The sequence below is a fragment of the Heteronotia binoei genome, chromosome 1 (assembly GCF_032191835.1).
Source record: "Heteronotia binoei isolate CCM8104 ecotype False Entrance Well chromosome 1, APGP_CSIRO_Hbin_v1, whole genome shotgun sequence".
NCBI lineage: Eukaryota > Metazoa > Chordata > Lepidosauria > Squamata > Gekkonidae > Heteronotia > Heteronotia binoei.
Genome location: NC_083223.1, coordinates 148,195,694 through 148,211,877, shown reverse-complemented (window position 1 = coordinate 148,211,877; position 16,184 = coordinate 148,195,694). Strand labels below are relative to the sequence as shown.

The 16,184-nt window shown below is 45.8% G+C and overlaps 1 protein-coding gene across 3 annotated transcripts in view; it reads left to right on the top strand.

The window, feature by feature from the left end:
- Positions 1-16,184, top strand: part of RPS6KA2 (ribosomal protein S6 kinase A2) — a 428,828-nt gene that overhangs the window by 266,261 nt on the left and 146,383 nt on the right. For all 3 annotated transcript variants that reach the window (XM_060242135.1, XM_060242152.1, XM_060242144.1), the window contains one exon: positions 10,972-11,053. In XM_060242135.1, the coding sequence (XP_060098118.1) occupies positions 10,972-11,053 (82 nt within the window). The remainder of the gene's footprint in view (positions 1-10,971; positions 11,054-16,184) is intronic.

Below are 16,184 nucleotides of genomic sequence, written 5' to 3'. Positions count from 1 at the left end.
TAATGGTTAAGACATGATGGACCATTGTGATAGGATATTAGTTTGTGTGTGTGTGAATTAAAGTATGTCAAGTGTAAACCAGTAATATTTGCGAGGGGGGAATCCTCCCTATTTTTTTGCTGGGCTCAGCAAAACTACACCACCACTGGCATGCATCCACATGGCTCCTGTGTATTTTTCTAGAGATTTCATTTTCCCTCAAACTTAGGAAGTCACCCAAGTTTGCTGAAAAATCTGTTTAGGAGATGTGGCCCAATCTGAGGATTCAGGCAGATAGGGGATGCACCTAATGCTAAAGATATAACCTTTGAGGGAGTGCAATTCTAGCTCACCTCCTTGTGGTGCACCCTGGATAATGATAAAGAGCTAGAACTTCTGACTGCCAGATAATTGTAGGATCTTCTGACTACACTATACACGTGAAAACAATCAGCCAATCAAACAGTCCTTCTCAGGACTACTTAACAAGGGGTATAGGAGACTGCATTTGAATCTGCCAAATGAATATGAGGGTACAGGCAGGTCTAAATGCCAATACTTTTAATTAATCTTACTGGCCAATAAAATAGATTTAGCTCTTGTTCAAGAAACTCATCTTGATAATGAAAATCAAGCCCTTCACAGAGCAAAAATTGTGGGATATGATGTTATTGGCATCATATACCATCATACCAATCATATACCATCATACCCATGGTATTGGCATCATATACCATCATACCAATGACATAGTGACATGCCCAAAGCAACATTGAAAATGTGATGCTGGTATTGACCAGCATCCACAATAACATTCACACAGACATGTTGAGGAAGTACATCTTGTCAATGTTTACAAACCTCCTGCAATTTCATGGCCAGAACATGTCCTACCAACCTACCTTCATCCTTCTGTATATGTTGGTGACTTTAACAGCCACCAAGGAAATTGGAGATACATGGTTAATGACAGGGCTGGCCCAAGAGCACACGGCGCCCTGGCAGACTTACTGCCCGCACGCCCCCAGCCCGACCCTCCCCCGTTTTTTCTGCAGTGCTGCAATGAGGTGCCGCACTTCACTTCGCTCCACTCTGCCCCCCTCCCCGGCACGCTCAGATGCCAGCCTCATGCTTACCAGCTTCGGGGGGGGGGGGCATCAGAATAGTGCTGTGTCTTAATAGAGAGCAGAACGAGGCTTCACTCACTCCTCCCTTTCTGTTTCAGAAGGGAGGGGAGAGAGCGAAGCCTCTTCCTGCTTTATATTAAGAGAAGGGTCTATTGCAATGCTGGCTGAAGTGGGTAAGCACGAGGCTGGCATCGCTACTCTGAGTGCTCCAGGGAGGGGGGGTGGAAGGTGGCCTACCCGCTGCCCCCCTTCCCTCCAGCACACTCAGAGTAGCAACACCAGCCTCGTGATAGACCCTTCTCTTAATATAAAGCAGGAAGAGGCTTCGCTCTCACCCCTCCCTTCCAGAACAGGAATGGAGGGGGGGAGCGAAGCCTCGTTCTGCTCTCTATTAAGAGAGAGCGCTACTCTTATGCCCCCCCAAAGGGGGTAAGCAAGAGGCTGGCGTCTGGCTTGGGGGGCGGAGGTGGCCTGCCCATGCCGGGGGAGGGAGGTGGTTTGCCTGCCGACGCTGCCTAACTGCCCCAGGGCAATTAGGCATTTGTCTTGGGTGCTGGGAGCGGGGAAGAGCCCAATTTGGCACCCTCTACCTGGCACCTTAGACAATTGCCTAATTTGCCTAGTGGGCAAGATGGCCCTGGTTAATTATAAGAATGGTGAAGCACTTATTGGCTGGGCTGAAGAACATGGCCTGCATATCATTTTTGGTGCTAAACATAAGAACATAAGAGAAGCCATGTTAGATCAGGCCAATGGCCCATCCAGTCCAACACTCTGTGTCACACAGTGGCCAAAAGCCCCAGGTGCCATCAGGAGGTCCCCCAGTGGGGCCAGGACACTAGAAGCCCTCCCACTGTGCCCCCCCCCCAAAGCACCAAGAATACATAGCATCACTGCCCCAGACATAGAGTTCCAACAATACATTGTGGCTAATAGCCACTGATGGACCTCCGCTCCATGTGTTTATCCAGTCCCCTCTGGAAGCTGTCTACGCTTGCAGCCATCGCCACCTCCTGTGGCAGTGAATTCCAAATCAGTGGGTTCTAGATTAAATGAATCCTGTGCTCTCCCTAGAAGCTTAAAAATGACCAAACTGAGGCTATTGTACTTTGGCCACATTATGAGAAGGGTCACTGGAAATGACAATAATGTTTGGCGAAGTTGAAGGGGGCAGGAAAAAAAGGATGTCCCAACATAAGATGGATTAAAGTGGGTAGCCACCTTGGTCTGGAGCAGGGGTGGCCAAACTGTGGCTCGGGAGTCACATGTGGCTCTTTCACACAGACAGAAGCATTAAAGACAGAAGCACCATCAGATCAGTGGCTTGGAATAGAGAATCCAACCCTGATTTAACATTTTTGTCATCTGACCAGAGATGTCAGCCCTTGCCTATATCCAGATGTGTTCTTGAGGCATTCACACACAGTCAGCATTGACTTGTTATCCAAATACCAGTTATCAGATACTATAGGAATCCAAATACGTTAGCAGGTCTTTTCCAAAACCATGTTGCAACTTTAAGAGGGCAAATTGGAAAAGTTTCAGTGAAGTTCTAGATAGGTGTCTTGCAAGTGTTCCTCTGACCCATAATAATTACTATCGGTTCATTGGAGCTGTTATGTATACAGCCAAGGGGCACATTCCTCAAGGATATCAGAAATAATATATTCCAGGTTGGAGCGATCAGAGTGAGAGGCTGTATCAAAATTTCCTCAACAGCAAAGACCCAGAAGCAGCAGATGAATGACTGCATGAACTCAGTGCTGCAAGTAAACAAAAATGGGCTGAAGCAACTGCAAATTTGGATTTCAGGCATTCTAGTAGAAAAGCCTGGTGCTTGTTGAAAAAACTTTGGGCAAGACCACCTGTGCTCTGAGGAAACCTGGAGACTGGAGGTGATATCAAAGCAGGTAGCTGTTCAATTGGCTTCCCTGTCCACAGCTCTGAAGGATTGAGATTTTACAATCCCAACAAAAAAAGAACTCCAGATTTTGAAACACACCTGCCCTGAAGACTGTGAGCTATCAGGGGATTCCAGTGCTGATAAGATTTCCAAGGCAATTTAAAGGACTGAGGAAATACTACCATAAATAGTGACTTATCCCAAGTCCAAGAAAAACAATGCTCCTGTTTCCATCTTGATAGCAATCTTACCAACCATGAACTGAATGTCTACCTTAATGGCACCTGATTTAAACACAACTATACATGTAGGAGCCTCAGCATTACCTTGGACAGGACCTTGAACTATAAACACCATCTGACCAATTTGCAATGAAAATACACATAGGAAACAGTGTTCTCCAAAAATTATGTGGCACAACTTGGGGGTGCATGTGCTACAACACTTAGATGCTCAGCTATGGGCTTGGTGTATATTACTGTGGATTATGGTGCTTCAGTGTGGCTCAACGGCCCCCATGTCTGCAAACCTGATGTTCAACTCACTACAACAATGAGAACTATCAGTGGATATACTAAACCCACTCTGACCTATTGGCTACCCATGTTGTGCCACATTGCTCTCCCTCATCTCCAAAGACAAAATGCTTTTCTTCATGAATATAGAACAATAATTGGAAATGGAAGATTGTAAAAACTTACCATGAAGCTTCCTTCTCGGTGGTTTTGGAGTGGGACGGTCCATTACCATGGGGATTAGGCTCCTCCTCCTCTGGAATAGGGTCGGTTCTTCTTTGATCCACCAGGGGGGGAGTGGCCTATCCCCTGGGACCTTCCCCAGTTGACACCAAGTCATAACTCCCCTGTCCTGTAAATTCTGTGGGGAAAAAAATACAGCTCCCAACACAGACACCAAGAGCCTGGGATATATTGATCCAACTCAAGGTTTATTGAAGCAAGGAAGAGGACTCATATGGTCAAGACATATCACAGAACACCACTTACCTGCCTAAGGGCAGTAATGGTAATCCCCCTCAAACCAGATCAACAAATCAGCAGACAGGGAAACCGCTCTCATCTCTGGGCAGGTTGGACCGTCCCACTCCGGAACCACCTAGAAGGAAGCTTCACGGTAAGTTTTTACAATCTTTCGTTCTCCGGTGGTTCCAGGAGTGGAAGGGTCCATTACCATATGGACATACAACAGCAGTAGGCCCTTAGGGAGGGAGATACCAAGCTTCCCCTAACCCAGAACATTCTGCAGCACTTTGCTGCCAAATGCTGCTTCCGCCGAGGCTCACTTATCCATCTTATAATGCTTTGTGAAGGTGTGGATGGACCATCAGGTAGCTGCCCTGCAAACAGACTTCAAGGACGGGAAACCCCTGTATGCTGCCGATGTGGCCGCCCCCCTTAACAAATGGGCCGTAACTCCACCTGGAGGCACCAGACCCTGAGTTCGGTACGCTGCTGCAATACCTTCCCATAACCACCAACTAATAGTGGAGGAAGAAACTGGCTTTTCCAAGGAAGCCAAACTAAAGGAAACAAAAAGGGAGTCTGACTTCCTGAACCCCTTGGTTCTGTCCACATAGAAACTCAAGACTCTCTTAACATCTAGATGATGCCATTCCTTCTCCCTTTCCCTCTGTGGATTGGGGCAAAAGGAAGGCAGTACAATCTCCTAGGTCCTATGGAAAACCGAATTAACAAAGGAGGGATCTGGTTGCAGGACCACCCGATCTGCATGGAAAACACACAACTCCTTGTCCACTAATAATGCTTTAAGCTCTGACACTCTCTGTGCCGAGGTAATCCCTACCAAAAAAAGAGTTTTCAGAGTCAAATCTTTCAAACTACAAGTAGCCAGGGGCTCAAAAGAGGGCTTGGTTAAGGCCTTCAACACTAGGTTAAATTTCCATGTAGGAAACCTATGTACTGTGGGTGGATTGAGTAGTGCCGTACCTCGAAGGAAACGCTTGACATGTAGGTGAACCATCAGGGACCCCCCTTTCTTAGCTCCACGAACAGCAGAGATCGCCGCTACTTGTCTGCACAGTGTGTTGGTAGAAAGACCCTTATCTAGCCCCTCCTGAAAAAAGAGAATTAGCTTTCTTACTGGAATCGTCATGGGATCCCAACTCTTTTCTGCACACCACTTAAAAAACCTTCCAAGTGTTGTTGTAAATTCTGTTAGTGGAGCCCTTCCTAGACGCTAACATGGTGTCAATGACCTGTTGAGAATACCCCAAATCAGCTAATTGCACCCGCTCAACCTCCAGGCAGTCAACTGCCACATCCCCGGCTGAGGATGATACACCACCCCCTGTTGTAATAGCGACTCCTGTACTGGCAGGCGCCAAGGTGCCTCCGCCGACAACCTCATCAGGTCATGGAACCAACCCCTCTGAGGCCAGAAAGTAGCCAAGAGCACTCTGAACCAACACCTGCTGAATAACCCTGGGTATCTGCTAGGACATTGTCCTTGCCCACCACATGCACAGCCTTGATGGACCGCAGATGTGACTCTGCCCATGTCATTAGAGTCACTGCCTCCTTGCAAAGGGATTGCACCCTGGTGCCCCCTTGCTGATTGACATAAGACTTCGCAGTCATATTGTTTGTCTTGACTAACACGTGGCAGCCTTGAAACACTGTCTTGAGCCGGATCAGCCCCAAGCGGATCACTCGGAGTTCTAGGAAATTGATGCTCCGACAAGTTTCCTAGGACGACCAGGTTCCTTGCGTCATCTGACCCCTCGCATGGGCTGCCCAGCCAAACAGGCTGGCATCTGTTGTCATGATGACCCTCTGTGGCTCTCAGAGATCCATCCCCTCCTGGAATAGAACCAGGTTCTGCCACCACTATAAGTGTAGCCTGAGCAAGGTAGGCACCTCCAGCTGCACTTGAGCCTCTTGAGCTGGAAGGGTCGAAGGAATTGTTATGGATGTGCATGGAACCTGGCCCAGTGAATCACCTCCTGGCAGGACACCATCATGCCAAGCAGCTGCGCCAACTGCATCACTGGCACCTGCTGTGCCAACACCTCTAGTAATGCCCTTTGAAGTTTGCGCTGTCTGTCCTCTGAGAGAAAAACTTTGTCCAGAATGGTATCTATTTACACCCCCAGATGCACTAACTGTTGCATGGGTGTCAGGTTGCTCTTCTTCTGATTCACCACAAACCCATGCTCCTGCAGAGTGGTCGCCATCAATTGTGTCATGTCGATGGACTGCTAATACGACTGTGCTCTCACCAGAGTGTCATCCAGATATGGATACAGCTGGACTCCTTGAAGGCGGAAATGGGCCACTAGAGCTACAAGAATCATGGTGAACACCCTGGGGGAGGACTGCAGCCCAAATGGGAGGGCTCTGTACTGGTAATGCCTCTAGTTGTACACAAACCTCAGGAATCGCCAGTGATCTTCCTTTATTGGGATGTGCAAATAAGCTTCAGAGAGATCTATCGAAGTAAGAAATTCTCTGGCTTGAATAGCTGGCAGGATAGAGCATAGGATTTCCATTCTGCATTTCTTTGACTGGACAAACCTGTTCAATCATTTGAGATCCAGGATGGCACAGACCTCCCCATTCTTTTTTGGAACCAGAAACAGGATTGAGTATACCCCCAGCCCCTGTTGGGACATGGGTACCTTCTCTATAGCCCCAATGTCGAGAAGGTGGCGTATCGCTGCCAGCATCTGTTGATGGGCCAGAGGATCTGTTTTTCTTGGGACCCAACAGTACCAGCGGGGCGGCAGCCTGTCCAGTTCTATGAAGTAGCCTTTGGTTACAGTCTCTAGTACCCATAGATCTTGCACTGATTGAGCCCAAACATTCACAAAGTGCAGCAATCGCCCCCCAATTCCACCTTCCAGTGGGTTCCTAGCATAGTCATTGGGACCCCCCTTTTTTGGAGTTCCCTTTGGATCCTAACTCTGACTTTTCTGAGAAGGATTTAAAGTCTCTACCTCTGGACTGCCATTTCCCCTTGAAGGACTTGAAGGTCAACGGACGAGAGGGCTTTTTGGAGTCCTGAAAGGATTGAAAACGCCTCTTTTGTTTAGCATCTTTTTTCTTGGATGGTAATACTGTTTTTCTTATCCCCGTCTTCAATGAGGAAATGTTCCAGCTCGTCTCCAAACAGCTTCGCTTCCATGAAGGGCACCCCCACCACTTTGGTGTGTGTATTCGCATCCACCTCCCAGGTACATAGCCACAGGTTTCACCTGGTCGCCACACTGCAAGCCATCGCTCGAGCAGAAAGTTGTACAGCATCCAGGGTAGCATTGGCAACAAATGCAGAGGCCAGCGAAATTTTCTTAAGTTCATCTTTGAACTCCTTCGGTGCCCCACTGTCAGCTGTGGCTAAACTGGACCCCAGGAGTGCATAGCCCTGGTGAATAGGGACACAGCCATAGAGACCCGGACTGACCAGGCTGAAGCTTTGAAGTCCTTGTGCAGAGCCTGTTCCATTCATCTATCGCAAGCGTCCTTAGGAAGGCCATCTGCCATGGGTAGCAATGAACTGGATATCAGGCTGTTCACTGGGTCATCAACTGTGGGTAACTTCAGACGCTTAGTCGCTTCTGAAATAAGACCATACAGTTTAGAAAAAATCTGTGGGTTAGTCTTGGGTTTGGCAGGGTGTTCCCACTCTGCCTTAATGATGCTAAAGAAAGGTGAGGGAAGCGGCACTCCTGTCTGAGAAACGCCCAGCTTCGGCATCATCTTCCCCAAGCCAGAGGGAAGGTCCAGGTCCAGCTCCTCTTTCTCCTTCGGTGTGGCCTCAAACCCCATCTCACGATGAACCTTGGATAAGAGCTTGGAATAATACTCCAGGGCAAAGATCCTGGAGTGGACAGTGGGTGTCTCTTCCTCTTCAGAAAGTTCCCCTTCCTCCCTGTCTGATGACTGATTGGAGCAACAGGACATTTCTTCCTCTAAAGAGCTGGCCCCCCGGTGAATCTGTCTCTTAAGTCCAGCCTGCGCTGCTTTGGGTGACAAGGGAGGCTTTCCCATCTTCTTTTCTTTTGCCCATAGGCATATGAAGCTGACTTATACTGAATCAGACCCTTGGTCCATCAAAGTCAGTATTGTCTACTCAGACTGGCAGCGGCTCTCCAGGGTCTCAAGCTGAGGTTTTTCATGCCTATTTGCCTGGACCCTTTTTAGTTGGAGATGCCGGGGATTGAACCTGGGACCTTCTGCTTACCAAGCAGATGCTCTACCACTGAGCCACCATCCCTCCTCTTAGGCAGCAGCAGACAGGTTTTGCAAAAAACTCCTGTCCTTTAACAGCTCCTTTTTAAGCCATTTCAGTAAATTGCTTTTGGCCTCCTCTCTCGATAGGCCAGGCTCAGTCGTCCTAGATGACCCCTGCGCCGTTGGGGTCCCTGAGAAGAGGGGAACTCAAACTCACTTGGGGAACCCTCTGTTGCTGCTGAGCACCCTTGTCTGAAATCTAAAAACAATTGTGTCAAGAATACAATTTGGCAAAATTTACAAAAATCTATATATTATATTGTGCAAAAACATCCAAATTTCATTCCAAAACCATAAATCATATAGAGAGCATAAGGTCCCAAACAGAAACACTGTTTCTAAGGATGACTCTGATGAATTCTTTACAGAAAGTCTATACAGAGTAATGCTACACAGGAGTAAATTCCAAACAGAGTCCTTCCACTGGTGTCGGCTTCTGAAGGAGAAATTCTTGCCTGCACGCAATCACCGGCTTAAATCGCGTTCCGCTGCAGCTGCAGCTTCTTCACAAGCCAACTATATAATAATACCAAATGTGACAACAATAATACAATAACCATTGGTGCAGATTACAATAAAATTTACAAAATACAACACATAATACAACCTGACAAGGTCCTCAGATCAGCTTCTCTCAACGCCCAAATTAGAATTTTCAAATGACGGCTTGGCCATACTAGAGAATCAGTGTCCTAAAAGGACAAGTCACAGCTGGTATTAATTAAGCGTTTAAAGGGGACCTCTTATATTTTACAGACACATACCTCAAAAACTTACACAAAACATGAGAGATCATTATATTGATTAAGACCAAAGGGTTCAATCGTATTTAGATGATGTATTCACCTCGCCTCCTTCTGCAAAAAGATCTTTTGTAAATCGCCATCCCTACCATCAGCGATTTCTACCTTCTGCAATACAAAGAATTTCAGGGATTCTAAGTCATGGCCCATTTCCATATAATGTTGGGAAAGAGGAACACCAGGAATTTGGTGACGGATAGGTCAGGCTCAGTCGTCCTAGATGACCCCTGTGCCATTGAGGTCCCTGAGAAAAGGGGTAACTCAAACTCACTTGGGGAACCCTTTGTTGCTGCTGAGCGTCCTTGTCCGTCAGCCATTTTTTGTTGGGGCTGGGGAAAGGGAAATGAAAAGAGAAAGGAAGGCTAGCAGTAGGGGCTAACTCACCCAAAATGGCTGCCCGTCTTCGCGCCTTTCCCCCCTCTCCTCTGCCCTTCTGTTGCTGAGGCTCTTGCTGGGCTACTGGGTGTTTCCCATTCCCTGAGCCTTCGAATGGGAAAAAATTGCCACTCAGTAAAGCGGCCACCCAGCCGGCTGGGTCTCCTCCTGGTGAGGAGCGGCCCTCCATATCCCGCCACTGCGCTGACCAGGAAGGGGGTGGTTTAGGCTATCCAGGTAGAGGGCCCCCTGCATAGCATGCTCCCGCCAGTCGTGGCTCTTACCGGAACTCCTCCGGATGAATGTGCCCGCTCGTTGGGCCTCGGCTGTCCGCAGATGTTGCTCCCGCGGCGCTGTGTGGGGCTACTTGAGGACTCCGCTGCTTTCCGCCCTCACCGACATGGCAGCCCGCAGAGAAACCTCCATCCCACTCCCTTGTCAGGAGCTCCCAGACATCGGCGGGGAAAAGTGTGGCTGAGACTCGTCTCCCTGTGCTAAGCCTCCACCACTTCTCTCTCCAGCCGCTTATCCGCGGTCTGGAAAACCAAAGAAAAGCAAATGAGAAAAAACAATTGTGGATCATTGCAGCCCACAGCTGTGGAACACATCCTGTTCCAGCAATAGGGCTGGTAAGACTAGGGAAGGTCCCAGGGGATAGGCCACTCCGCCCCCCGTGGATTGAAGAAGAACCGACCCTATTCCAGAGGAGGAGGAGCCTAATCCCTATGGTAATGGACCCTCCCACTCCTGGAACCACCGGAGAACAGAGAGCTGCCCATCCACAAAGACATGGCTGACACAGGTTTAGCCAGACTAAGATCCCGACACCCAGCAATAAGATCTGCACAAATCTTGCAATCACAAAATTTCAGTCTAGGGAATAAATGGTTGTGTGAATGTGGATACAGTCAGTTCCTCCCAGTATCTGTAACCTGATAAACACCAATGAGATGCCTTCAGGATTTGACTTGCTAAGTAAAGTGTGAAAGATGGCTAATAGAATATGAGCAGGCTTTGGCAGTTGTTCAGGCTTGTTGTTTAAATGGGGCAGTATATCAGGCCTCAAATGCGATTTTGGTGCCACCCACCAAACTATTTTCCATATCTCACAAGAATGTGAGTGTCATGCTTTCCAGAGAGATGTGATAGAGCTCTTTGCAACTCTCCCCAGCTGCAATTGAGTGGATTGAAAATTTAGATATTTAGTATTCAGAAGGATTGCCCAACTGGTCTGCAACAGATACATTGTATTAACTTAATTATGTATTTTATATTATTTATATGATTCTTACCATTCAATAAATAAATAATATCATTTGAAGAAACATTTTGGATTTTGAATTGTATCTTCCCTGTTCAGGGCCTGCTAAAGGGGATAAATATAATAGAAAAACATACATATGTATCTGAACTTTAAGTAGAACTCTTGTATCATTAGTTTTCATTAGTTTACAAATGTTACATATGCCCTTAATTTAAATGTACATTGATCACTTTGTAATGCCTTTTTTCTTCAGGTATTTCTAGTGAGAAAAATCAAAGGATCGGATGCTGGGCAGCTATATGCAATGAAGGTACTTAAGAAAGCAACTCTGAAAGGTGAGAAGTAAAATTGTACTCAAAGTGTATGGTCCACAGTCCATTATTAATAGGCAAAGACTTTGTTGTGTTTGAAGTTGTACATATTTCAGTGCATCAAGTGAGGGATTAGATTCTGTGTGTCTATGTTTTCCCATTGTTTATTTTTCTGAATCAAAAAGTGTGGCCAGGAATAAAAGCAGATGAACCATTGTAGCCTTCTGTTAGATAAAACGAAAGGAAACTTAGCATGCATTTGCCTCTTTCATCTGCCTTTATAGTCTTCTTTATAGCCTATATCAAGGTTTCCCAAACTTTTCCCCTCCATGGCCCAGTTATTTTTACAATGATCCTTCCTGGCCACTAAAATTTGGGGGTAGAGCCAGGAGACTTTGGGGGTGGAGCCAGGAGTCAGGAAATAATGTCTCTGCACCTGGTGGGGATACTGCAAAGGCAGATGATCTGCCTCCCCCCCCCCCATTTAAACACCTTGCCAGGGGTGTTTAAATGGAGAGGGAAGCCTGGGAACTGCCTTTGCCATCCCCCGCCTGGTGGGGAGAGGGCAAAGACAGGCAATCTGCCTCCCCCCCCCATTTAAACACCCCACTAGGCTGTTTAAATTGGGGGGGGGGGAGTCAGGAGATCCCTTTGCCATCTTCCCACCTGGCAGAGAGATGGCAAAGGCAGGTGATCTCTCCCCCCCCCCCTTTTAAACACCCCACTGGGTGTTTAAAGTGGGGGAAGCCCAGGATCTCCCTTTCCTTCTCCCCGTCTGGTGGGGAAATAGCAAAGGCAGGACATCTCCCTCCCCCCCCCCCATTTAACACCCTGCTGGGGTGTTTAAAGGTGGGGGAAGCCTGGAGCTCCCTTTGCCATCTCCTTGCCTGGAGGGGAGATGGCAAAGGCAGGTGATCTCTCCCCCCCCTCTTTTAAACACCCTGCTGGGGTATTTAAAGGGGGGAGCCTGGAGCTCCCTTTGCAAGCAAGTGATCTCCCTCCCATTTAAACACCCCGCCGGGGGAAGCCTGGAGGGGGGGAGGAGGAAGCCTGGAGCTCCCTTTGCCACCTCCCCACCTGGCAGGGAGACAACAAAGGCAGGCGATCTGCCTCCCCCCACATTTAAACACCCTGGTGGGTGTTTTATTGGAGAAGGAAACCTGGGAACTGCCTTTGCTGTCTTCCCGCCTCACAGGGAGGCTGCAAAAGTGGGTGATTTGCCTTCCCTCGCATTTAAACACTCTGTCGGGTGTTTAAATGGGGAGGTTAACACGGGAGCTGTCCTTTCTGTCTCCTAGTGACCTGGTGGCCCAGTTGTCCATGACCTGGGGCCGGGTTGCAACCCTGCCGATGGGATATGCCGGGCTAGATGCTATTCTTTTGTTCTTATTTCACCTGAACAAATAGCACTGATTGTTGATATGTTAATTGGTGCATTTCCTCTTTCCTGTTAAGGGGAGGCTTACTATTTGATTCCCTTAGTCCCTTTATTGTGTTTAAGTAATTAACTGTATCTTCCATAATCCAAAAAAGCATGCCAACACTGACAAACAAACAAACTTTGCTTACTGCAGTTGTGGAGGCAGAACCTGACATGATGTAGAACATGGTGTTTCAGGCCAAAAAGATGTGCTTATAGAAATTTTAACACAGTCATCTCATTAATTTCCAGCCTTTCCTCATTAAGCAATAGTATGATTTCTCCCTCCCTGAGCACACCCACCATCAAGAACAGAGCTGTTGCTCATTGCTTACCTGAAAGGGTGAAGTGGGGTGTGCCTCTGGTACAATTATCGCTGATGCAAAATCAGCAGCACAGTAGTTCCCAAAATCACTTCAGAGGGCATTTTTGCCCCTAAGATCTAGCCTTAGAATTCAGTTTAATAATTTGTTAAAGAAAAAGTGATACAGTTCAGATTCCTAAAAGTTCTCCCCACCTACTTTGAAGATCAGCAGACTGTTTTAAAAGGAAACTTGTCAAAGAGATGGTTTTCCCTCTGCAGTGAGGTGATACTAAATATGAATGAAGCCACAGAAAAATCCTATTCTTGCCAACATTAATTCAGTTTGGTGGTAGGAAGAAATTATTACTAACAGTTGATGATGGGATCTCTCAGAAGGCAAGTGGGCTCATGGGGAGGCCAAGGAATTTAGAAAGCAGAAAGCTCACTTTAAAAAAAAACATTACTTCATTTATATCCTGCCTTTCTCAACAAAGGGAACCCGAAGTGGCTTGCATCATTCTCCACTTCTCCATTTTATCTTCACAGCAACCCTGTGAAGGAGATTAGAATGAGCATATGTGACTGGTCCATGAAGAAAGACAATAGAAACTCACCTTTGCTCCTCATTTGCCCGGAAGGCGCTGGGATTGGGGTTGCCATGAATCAGTTATTGTATGTCTATATGTATTAGGTTTGACATTTAAGCCACCTTCCCCTGAAAAACAGGGCTCAGGGCAGCATACAACAGTAATAAAAATTTACAAAAATACATTTGACAGCAACCTAAGCCACTGATTACAATAATTCCAAGAAAGCGCTATTGTCTTGTAGAAGAGGGAGGTGATGGATTCACTGTTGTGATTCAATGACATGTTCTTCAGCTCCTAGACTCAAAAGACTACACAACACTGGCTCCCCTTCTAATTTCACATTATATGGCAAAACCAGTCTGCATTGGTTTAGTCATCATTTTCCTTATTCTATGTACAAAAATAAGGGATGCCAGCCACCAGGTGGGACCTGGGGATCCCCTAGAATTACAGCTCATCTCCAGACTACAAAGATTGGTTCCCCTGGAGAAAATAGATGCTTTGGAGTGTGGACTCTATGGGATTGTACCTCACTTGTCCTCCCCAGGCTACGTTCCTAAATTTCCAGAAGTTTCTCAAACTGGATCTGGTAACCCTACACCCCCGTCTCCTGCCGGGGGGAGGGTCTGACAACCCTAACAAAAATTCATGAGAAGCCTAGTTGAGGGGGCAACTAAATGTTTTGTTCTGGGTAAAGGATCCCTCTGTTAACAACTGCCCACCTCTTGAAGTTTCTGAATTTACAGTCACTGGAAGGAAGCTGCGTTTTAAAGTCTCCCTTCCCTGCTTCTCTGCCCCAGTACAAAAGAAATATATTTCATCACCAGTTCAGTGTAATTCAGAAAGCTATAATCCAGCCCTTCGTGTTGATTGCCAGGTCTGGCAGTCAACAGAAAAGCCCAATATTGCATATCTTACACTTAGGATTGCCAATCCCCAGGTCTGGCAGGGGGATTCTCCCAGTTTTGCAAGCTCCTTCCCACCACCTGCTACCTGGCCAGTAGGGGAAGCTTTTAAATATCTGCAGTTTTAGAAGAAGCTTGCAAATTATGTTTTGGAATGTGTGTGTGCCTTTAAATCTCAGCAGGAGGAAAGCTACATGGGGATGAAAGTAAGTAGGCAGAGCCACCATGGCTCTTCCCAGTGAGTGTGTGAAGCGTGTGAGAAAGGAAGAGAATGAAATCCCTCTGTTTGTTTTGCATACCTTTCAGAAGTCGTTGGTATAGTAAAATGGATAGTAAAGAGTTAACTTTACTATCCATGAATGAAGGAAAGCTCTACCCCCTAGACTGCTTTGTTCCTTACTTTTATTTTCCTATGTTAGTTGGAAGAAGTTGGTTGAAATACACAGATTGTTGCATTCAGCAACTCCAGTGAGTAAATTGCCCCAGAGAGATCACAAAAGTGTGAGCTTGCAAACTATTTGTGTTTATTTTGGCTGCTGTGTGTGTGTCCCTTAATAAAGCCATGCTTGGAAATGCTACCGAAGCCTAGCAAGGGACTTGTGAAGGTATGACAAAATGCACTTTCATTTAGTGGAAGTGCAACTGCTGGGGAACCCTTTGAAGGAAAAAAAAGAGGACAAGGAAATACTGTATTCTGGGGAACTGCACTGCTTATTTTTTTAGGGAATGGGAAAGTCTTTAGGCTCCACCCCAAAATCCCCAGGTACTTCCTGAGTTGGACCTGGCAACTTATATTTATTTAGAGTACATCTACACCCTACCTCCCCACAAAACAGTAACCAATGCAGATTACAACGCAATCATAAATAATAGTAAAACATTAATATTCTAAAAATGCAAACTGTAATCAGTAATAAAACACAGGAGATTAAAAGATGGCCTTAATTATCTTAAAATGAATATCAGTCTAAAAACCGTGGTCAAAAATATATATAACAAGGACAAAATCAACTATAGAGGATTTAAAACATGGGAGAAACCTAAAATCTCACATGTGTTTGTTATGACTTTCCTTCTAATTTTATACTTAGATAAGTTAGATCTGCTCAAGAAGTTATATTCTTGATGAATCCCAGTTATTGGGAAGTGTCACACTTTCAGAACAGTACTGAATCTGTAAATAATTGGTTTCCTATACAAACCAATTCTAAAGTGTAATTTTTTTATATCCCACCCCCCCAAAGTTCACATAAATTAGCCAAGAAATATCAACATTTTCTATGTCAACCATAAATTGCAGTTTGAATTATTTGGTGCTAAACTGCAGGTCTGCTGTTAAAAACACAGCATCTTGTGACTTTTGCCTCTATTGCCTGAAGATACAGTTGCATTGTTATTAATACAGTTGCATTGTGTATTAATAATAGCTAAACGACATAGCCTAGGAAAGCCATCCACTGACTTTTTTTTGCTGGAAAATTGAATACTGAAGGAAAATAGACTGTGGTTGTGTCTGCAGTAGATACCATAACTCAGTCTGTTTGCCATAGAAAATAAAATGCTGTTCTTTTTCCCATTGTATTCCTATTAATAGCTGAGGTTCAGAGACAGGTCATTAAGTTTGATTCACTCATTTTGTCTTTTGTCACCATGCAACATATGAATAGGGGTGGGGGGGATGGCTAAACCTGTTTTTTAAAAAACTCAACACACACTTTATTTTGAAAAATTAATGAATACAATAAAATAAAGCAAACTGAAATTATCAAAATTATATCTTACCCTTACAATGTCTGAAATATTCAGGAGATACACTGCAACTAATACCAAGTGGAAGAGCAGGTATGTATAAATATGTTAGTGATATGTATCAATCAGAGGTGGGTTTTTCAGATCGTATATAAATTTAAAAAATAACCAAATCTGCTAAATCTGC